This window comes from Plasmodium inui, assembly GCF_000524495.1.
Source record: "Plasmodium inui San Antonio 1 unplaced genomic scaffold supercont1.6, whole genome shotgun sequence".
Lineage (NCBI taxonomy): Eukaryota > Apicomplexa > Aconoidasida > Haemosporida > Plasmodiidae > Plasmodium > Plasmodium inui.
Window position 1 is genome coordinate 612,815 of NW_008481840.1, and position 8,711 is coordinate 621,525.

Genomic DNA, 8,711 nt, shown 5'->3' on the forward strand with positions numbered 1-8,711 from the left:
TTTTTTTTAATTTAGCAATAAAAATGGTTAGCTAGCTTTGTAAGGAGGAAAACAGCGCAAGTTCGCAGGGGGGACAGCATTTTCACATACAAACAAATAGTACGAGTAGGAGTTATGTATAGGTACACCTACAAAGTTACACCCATCCGGCCTGCTGCGAATGTTTCTACTTAGTGTTCATACGGCTGCAGGTCTGCCGTGGGGGTAAACTCACTCCGTTTTGCCAACGCCCTACCCAAATGTCGTCCTGTACCGTACAATGCTCCATCAGAGGGAGAGGATTCATCGCTCCTGTGAAAGAGAAGAGCTTTACTTAAATGAGCTCATCCCAAAACAGTGTCTACAAAACGTTCGCTTGTAATGATACACCTGCGCGATGGTTAAATGGAGGGACAGTTATTTTACTCAGGTGAATATTTTTCCCTTTTCACCTTTTGGTAAGCAATTTCGAAGGGAAGGGAAATTACATAGTGGGGGCAAGTAACCTTCAATGCGATGTGATCAGTGCAATTTTCGCAACTTGGCCATTTTCCTCCCTTTTCTTGTCCCTGATGAAACTCCACTGGGGCAACGAAAATATGCACGCGCAGGGAGGCACGATGGGAAAAGGAAAAATGAAGCCTCGAAATTTCTCAACCTTGCCATTTGGGTATGACCCGCCAATGTGGAGCCCCTTTCACGATGTTCTGCGTGGAGGAACGCCTTTGCCACAATGGCGCGGTTTTAGCTACACGACTTCATGAATAACCCACTGAGGGGAGGCTCACCCACCGGTTGGGTTCATATTTTCCTGCTTCCGAAAAGGTCACTCCATTCTGCCATCCCCACGCAGAGAAGCACAATGGGGAGTATGGCGCATTTCGCAGAGCTGCCTTTTCAAACCTTTGTGTCACCTCACAAGTTGGCAAAACAGAATTGTGCGCAGAAAATAAAATAACAGATAAATGAATAAATAAATAACACAAAGTAGGATAAAATGAAATAAAATAATATCGTGTGGTGCCTCACCTGGGTTTTGATTTTACCCAATCTGGGAGGCCACTCACCCTCCCGTGAATCCTTCTGAGTTAAATTACGTGCGATGTACGTACGTAATAAGTGGCGAAAAGAAAGGACATGCATGCATAGGGTTAAATTTGTGCGTTAGGAATATTGTAATTAAAAGCACTTTTTAATTTGAAGCCTTCGTGGCGCAATTGGATAGCGCGTTGGACTTCTAATCCAAAGGTTGCGGGTTCGAATCCCGCCGGGGGTAATTACCAAAAACAAAAAAATAAATAAAATTTTTAAAAAATGTAAAAAAAGAGGACACAATAATTACTTTTTTAGGCTGATTGAAATCACTTTTTTTTTTCCTTCTATGCTCATTTTCACGTGCAAGTACAGTGCTAATGTCAATTTGAAATAAATTCCAAGTGTAAGAAAATTATTCTTTGGTTAACTATATGGCCACTTCTTCTCTGGCCCCCCTTACCAGGAATAAAATGCCATAATGTGAGAGAGAACACACATGGGCGTGGATAAAAACTTCTTTTAGCTTTCCAGATGGGGACATCATGGATAGATTTATCCGAATAGCAGCATAAGATGAGCTTTTTAGAGAACAGCGCGGTGGTAAGAAATGGAACCCAGTAGTCACCTCGTCATTTTGTGTTTATTGCGGTGAAGCTTACAATAAGAGGTTGTCTTGTTCGATGTCGTGGGAGGGAGAGAAAAGGAGTCTCTTTTCCATTTCTCTCCGTCTGATCGCATTGCAGTCTTATGCCATCATTTTTCCCTTTCGGAGGGGGGCACTCTTAAAGAACCCTACTTTGGATTGTACATAAAATGGGGAAGCACGGGAAAGTCTTTTTGCTAGGCACGCCTTTCCCCTTTTGTTTTTTATTTTAAAAATAAGAAGCCCCTAGTTTTGTTTGTTTCCACGTATAATGGAAGGCTGGGAAAGATAAAATTCCCCCATTTCTTCTTTCCCGAAGGGGAATTACAGTTTCGCGTCGTCTATCCAAAGGGGGGTTGAAAAAAAAAAAAAAATATGCCAATTCGGGAAAACCGTAAATTACTACTAATACATATGTATATATTAAGTAAGCCCTTTTATTTAACCGACCGTTGGGATAAACTTGCAACATTAAAAAGAAAAAAAAAAATTACATTCCTTCTCGAACGTCATGTGTCATCCTTGCGCAGGGGCCATGCTAATCTTCTCTGTATCGTTCCAATTTTAACAAACGGCATCTCCGAAGAGAGCCAATGTTATAATGCAACTCGGAATGTACGGACATGCTAAAAAAAAAACATTTTGGTTACTCCTGCTTTTACTTCGCAAAAAAAATAGGAGAAAAATGGGCAGATAATCAACCCCGCCGAAGTGCACTCGGCGGTGGGGGGGGAAAAAAAAAAGGCAAAAAATGTGACTCCCCTCCAGTTAGCAGCTTATTTAAAGAATTCCCACCCAATGCGTAAAAAATGAACAAAATTGGAATAAACGTGGCGACAATATTAAGCAAAATGTGAGGGAAAAAAAAAACCTCAAAAGGAGGATACAACGAACGGCTATATTTATATCTACGTATGGAATAATCAAAGGGGAGCCCAGCTTAGGAATATGTCCCTCCAAGTGGCGCACACCTTTTTGTTTCTTACCAAAATCGTATGAAGTAAAAGGAAGGCATTTTTGGTAACGTTCAAATTTTGATATATCATGTTTTTTTTTTTTCTCTCTACCCATTTTATAGTGTTAAATTTGTGCATATGGTGATTATTATTTACCAGGTGTAGGCCCCGCGCCTCTCAAAGAAGGGCCATTCTTTCCCCTGTCTGATTTTGCATTCCCCATCGGAGGTGTTAACGTCAAAGAGGAACTATTATTTCCCTTTTGCGCAACAAAGTGGGGGAAAAGTGAAAACGCATTTTTGTCACCACATTTAAATTTGAGTACACTTTGGAGGGGAAAAAAATTACGCTAACATGACAATTACAATTTTTCTAACTTTCAAATATCCACGTTGTTGAGTGCTACCGAAATGGGGGATGATATACCACTTTACCATTTCTGCCGCGTGGCGGTACGGCAACTGTACAGGAATTTTTTTTTTTTTCCTTTTTTCTTTTTTTTTTAAAAAACTTCTCAATAGTTAGTATCCTTCTTGGGATTAATTTTATGTGAAAATAAAAAAAAATAAAGGGAACATATAAACATATAAACACACATATATATATAAATTTTCCGAAAAAAAAAAAGGCATAAAACAAACGTTTCCTTCGCATTGGCACACGACATATGTCTTTCTTCTTGTGCTTCACTCCGTTGTACATGCTGCAGTCGTTCGTTATATAGTGCTCCTGTTTGGCAATACAATTGGGCAGGCTTGTCAAGAAAATGTATACATGGGGGGGGCCTATTTCTTGCCCCGACTCTTCTTCCTTGTCCTTACATTCTGTACGTGGAGGGCCTCTTAGCTGCGTATTTTCTTTTGTATTCCTTTTTCAAGGTGGGCAAATGGAGCGCAGGGAATCGTAGCCTCTTCTTAAGCAGCTGTTTAATATGTGGCCTTCGCACCAACTTGGGACTTATCTCTGATATCCTGATGACACTGATGGAGGATGCTCTCGCTCTATGTCTTCCTGCCATTTCGGAATACAGTTGTGCGATGGCTCCTTCCTTTGTAGTGTCTCTGAACTCTTTGTACATGTTATGAGTACCCGTTCGGCTATCATAACGTAGTAAGACTCCATAGTTTTTTACGCGAAGCGGAAACCTTTCTCGTATTAGCTCACATGCTAGTAACTCTCCATTCGATTTTTTCAGCTTGTTTATTTTTTTCATAAAGTACCAAAATCGAGATTTCGCATTCGTGTCGTTTTTCGCAAATATGCACATTCGGTACACATTTGGATTCTTATCTTTTTCGCTTGGGATGGCTCTGCCAACGATGTGGTACTGGTGGATCTGGAAAGGCGGGTAAAATGACAAAGGGTTACATTGAAAATGATATATGTATGGGGGGGCGGGTACACTATTGCTATTCTGTTTTACACCCCTCCCACGTGTATGCCACCAAATTATTTGCAGCAGCAGGGCAAAGCAGATAATTATGCTTTACATTACGTGGACTAGCGACAACGGTGGAGAAGTACCCCTACATGTGACCACACATACGCATACAAATATGAACTCAGTTGCATCCTCTCCTGCAGGGGGGTATCAACCTCTAAAGCAACCTTTTCCTCACGCATTCCCTCTCACTAGGCTTACATTTGTTTTCAATGAGTTATCCGAAACCCTAACCATTTTGACAACAGCTATAAATTGGTTTTAAAAAAAAAAACGGAAGGTAACGAAGCGAGACGAAAGTTTGTTCCCCTTTGAAAGTCGGCTGCTGACGTGGCCTTGTCGGGATGACTACTTCTCTACTGACTGCTGAAGCTGAAGGGGACGAATAGCAAACATGAACGTGTATACTTTTTTTTGTTATCCTTTTGCAATCGCCTAGGCAAATATGTTCGCCGTCGCTCAGCAGGATTAAATCGAGCAGAGTTTCCCTCGCATGCAAGCACGCGCGAGCTATCACAAGAAGGTTAATACATTTACGCACGTTTGTATATTTTTATCAAGTCATATGAGTGGGAAAAAAAAAGAAGAATTGTTTTTAAACTTACGTGTATGTTTATATGGCTCCGTCCAGGGGGGAAAATTAAACGATGCTAACAAATTTGTGCATTTGTTATTTTTCTACTTGCCTGCAGCCGCCCGCAGATCAGCTGTTCCTTTTGTAGAAAAAAAAAAATTTTTCTTCGTCGATTCAACAACTTGTTATTTTTTGGCGAATTTATTTTTCACGTGAAAAACGAGCAGTCGCGATTCACCTGTTGACAAGAGGGGGCGTATAAACCGCATACTGTTCGTGCGCATAAGGCGACCTGTCGCTTTGTGCTCCAAAAAGTCAACTCGGGCCTTCTGATGTATACAAAGCCGCGAAAAGGGGAAATGTACGATGAGTGATGCGCGATGCGTGATACACGTATGCACTTGCTCGTACATCATACTTCAACTTAGCTTATTCGTTTTAATCCCCATTTTTACAAAATGTAGGCAAAAAAATCGACTCGGGAAAGGAAGCCGACTGAGAGCACGCTAACTTTGTGCCACTCAGCGCCACACTACACATGGAACACGTACGTAGCAGCGGGTCGGGGCATACCATTTTTTTTTTTTCTTCTTCCTCCAAGAACCGAGAGTCATATTTGCAAAGGGGTCATTAATTTCCGTTCACATTAACACCCCTTCCCCCCGCGCATAGCCTCTTCCGTCCGTGCCCCCCATAAGGCGTAGCCAGGAAGAAGGAATATTGTACTCTGTTACCATTACATATTTATATTTACCTATATATATAACACGGCGTAATAGCTGCGGAGTTGGCGCAGTTGCGGATTTTTCCGAAAAAAAAAATTAATCACACAAATGAAGCAAAACTGAAGCACCCCAAATTGAACATATGCATAATCTAGCTAATATAATGTTGCATATGTAACTAATTATTTTTCCCTTCGCCGTGATCAGCTCATCAGCTTTTTTTTTTTTTATTGTTAAAGTTGTACAGAAACACCCATCACTCGGGGGTAGGCATATAAACATAGCGAATACCGCCTTATACGTGCGAATACCACTTTATACGTGGGAATACCCCTTTCGAATTAAAAAAGAATATATAGATAGCAAAAAAGCCATGTGATGTGAGAGACACGCGAACGCATTCTTATCATCTTTACTCGATGCTTAAGAAGTCGAAATAAACTCCGGGCGAACAATTTAGCAAAATATGTTTTTGCTAAAAAAAAAAACATTTCATATTTTTACTTTACATCACACTGGAGTTTACATCAGCCTTCGCGCTTTTTTATTTATAAGAAATACCCTTTTAATTCGTAATTTTTTTTTTCGTTTTTACATCTCATTTCATGTTTTCTTGAGATTGCTTATAATCTGCTGCGCTGTGATTTTCTACTTTAAAGCCGCGCGCGAGGAATTTTTGTTTTCCAAGGAAATTTACCCGTCCCCTCCACCCTCCAGGGTTATCTCATTTATAAGTATTTTTTTTTCTTTTTTTACTGACTTAAGAAATATGGTAAGTGAATTTCACCGTGCCTCCAATTTGTGCCTATGTAATGAACACATTGTTGTGTGACTGATAGATCTACCACGCGCGCGTTCTGCGTTGCTCAAGGTGCGCGCGCGTGGAGCCAAACCTTCCCGTGGAAGAATATATGTTCGCCGTGCATCTGCCACTTGGGAAATCGAAAATGAGACCCCCCAGTTGTGTACATCCCCGTCGACCGAGTTCTTTTTAAACAGCAACGCCTGCTTATGTGCATTTGTACATATAAATGTTAGCACTGTTGTACCGCCAACGTGGATGTCTTGCCACCTCATCGATGTTTTACCTCCCCTTTTTTTTCTCCCTCTCCAGGCTATCGCACTTAAAAATGTTGGTAGAATAAAAAAACATGGAAGGAAAAATCTGGTGTCAAAAAACCCATACCTGAGGCTGCTCGTGAAGCTATACCGTTTTCTTGCCAGAAGAACGAATGCCAATTTTAACAAAATAATTGCCAAAAGACTTATTATGCCAAAGCGCTTCAGGCCTCCCTTGTCGCTCTCCAAATTGCATCGCCACATGGCCAACTACCAGGACAGCATAGCAGTCGTCGTTGGATCAATAACGGGTAAGGAAAATTTGCTCTCGTTTACAAAAGTTGGGTGTGCATGAGCCAACGTGAATGCCTCATCAATATGGTATATGTATGTAGATGTATGTATTCGCATCTACTTGCATGTACATGCTTATCCACACCCGTTATGCACCTGTGCACGGTTGAATCTACATGATGAATAAGTTTCTACGAATCACGACGGTCTTCTGACGTAATTAATGGAGAGGGTAGAACGTTCTGATCATTCCTTTGTGGAAGTTCAATTAAACCGTTTGAGCTTTGCTCGTCCTGTATGTATTCGCGGTGCATCTGTTCGTTGTGTATCTCTTCGTGGTGCATAGTTAATTTTGGCAAGCAAAGAGAAGTGTGCATGTTATTTCTCCGTCTGTTTGTTCACCTCCACGTGATCCCCCAATTGGAGTCTCATTTGTGTATACTTTTATGTACCCACGCGTGCTTGCGCCATACGATATTATGTTCTTCCCCAAATTAATGCCCCCTTTTTTTTTCATTTCGCCCCGTTCAGATGATAAGAGGCTATATGAATGCAAAAAGTTAAAAGTCTGCGCTCTGAGATTTACCGAAACGGCTAGAAAACGAATTTTGGATGCTGGGGGAGAATGTCTAACCTTTGATCAGCTAGCTTTGAAATACCCCACGGGACAGAGGTGTATACTTTTAAGAGGTCCCACCAAGGCCAGAACGGCTGAGAAGCATTTCGGTAAGGCCCCAGGTAGACCAAAATCGAAGGCCAGACCATACGTCCGTTCCAAGGGAAGAAAATTTGAAAAGGCACGAGGAAGAAGAAAGTCTAGAGCGTACAAGAAATGATCCATTCATTAGTCCCATTATGAGTAAAACTTCAAGTAGAGCATTCCATTTTTCTGTGATGTACATATGTGTAATTATGTCTAATTATGTGTATGCGTGTACAAAATATGCATGAGTTTTTATCTGTGCACATATGCGTCGATTCTTATGTGTGCAGATATATAATGGCCCACGTATGTATAATATATACCCATTTTTTTAATGCATTAAACCATCCCTTTTCCTACGTTATCTAACTTCTTTATACTTTTAACTTCATAATTCAATTGAAAAAATTATGTATAAGAAAAAAGTGTACTGCGCAAATTGTGCAGTTACAAAATGTGGAAGTGTAATTTAAGTCCTTATATGTATAGCTAGCCACGCGTCTGAATAGATTACGCGTGGATGATGTAGAAATAAAAGGAGGAAGAGAGGTATGCAAAATGTGCTGGATTATTCTGGTTCCATATGTAACTCATGCCCCCTATGGAAGTTATCCAATTTAGCATTCTTATGATTAGTTACGTCATTTTTTCCCTTTAATGATGCGAATTCTACGATCAGTCAGTACTTGACACTTGCGCCTGGATGCAAGCAGCGTGGTGGTTGCTTTAGGCAGGTAAAAGGTCACCGTAACGTTGTTCATAATTACCATCCTAATGAGGGAAAAACAGTAAAAGAAGGGGGGATCCTTTTAATGGCAAGACTTCTTTCATTTAGCAAGCGCCCATTTAAGAGAAGATTTTGTCACAAGGAAAGCTTAATGAGTGCCTTTTCCTGGACAAGCGAATTTAAAAAAAAGCTATGGTAGTGTCTAGATGACGCTAATTTTTAACATACACCGTTTAGGCTTGCATTTGTGTAAGCTCTGCCGAGGCTGTATCTGTGTCGATTAGGAACAAGATGGTGGACTTCCCGAGGTGTAAACATGTGAATTGTCCGTAAGAGCATTTTATGTATATATTTTTAAAACCTATTTAATTTGGCTTGGTTTCTTTTCTTTCTTCTCTTACCGATGTGCGCATGTTGTAAATTTTCCCAACGGTATGACCAAAATGGGAGGAAAAAAAAAAAATAAAAAAATATTCGTTCGTTCAGGTAAAAACATACATAAGTGTGCAGATTTTAGTATATATCTATATATATATATTTCTTTTTTTTTTTTTTTTTCTTTTACCGCCTCTCCT

At 40.4% G+C, this 8,711-nt stretch overlaps 2 protein-coding genes and 1 non-coding gene across 3 annotated transcripts; 2 read left to right on the forward strand and 1 right to left on the reverse strand.

Annotated features, from left to right (window-relative positions):
- Positions 1 to 1,181: 1,181 nt before the first annotated feature.
- C922_01898 lies at positions 1,182 to 1,255 on the forward strand. Its single transcript has one exon. It is a non-coding gene; the product is annotated as a tRNA-Arg (tRNA).
- A 2,175-nt stretch (positions 1,256 to 3,430) lies between these two features.
- On the reverse strand, positions 3,431 to 4,291 carry C922_01899 (50S ribosomal protein L18Ae; the record flags this gene model as incomplete). Its single annotated transcript, XM_008817498.1, has 2 exons — positions 3,431 to 3,949; positions 4,256 to 4,291. 2 exons carry the CDS (start codon positions 4,289 to 4,291, stop codon positions 3,431 to 3,433), a joined length of 555 nt encoding a protein of 184 aa, XP_008815720.1.
- Positions 4,292 to 6,300: 2,009 nt separating this feature from the next.
- Positions 6,301 to 7,542, forward strand: C922_01900 (60S ribosomal protein L18; the record flags this gene model as incomplete). The annotated part of the gene is made up of 3 exons (XM_008817499.1): positions 6,301 to 6,318; positions 6,468 to 6,723; positions 7,238 to 7,542. 3 exons carry the CDS (start codon positions 6,301 to 6,303, stop codon positions 7,540 to 7,542), a joined length of 579 nt encoding a protein of 192 aa, XP_008815721.1.
- Between the last annotated feature and the right edge of the window lie 1,169 nt (positions 7,543 to 8,711).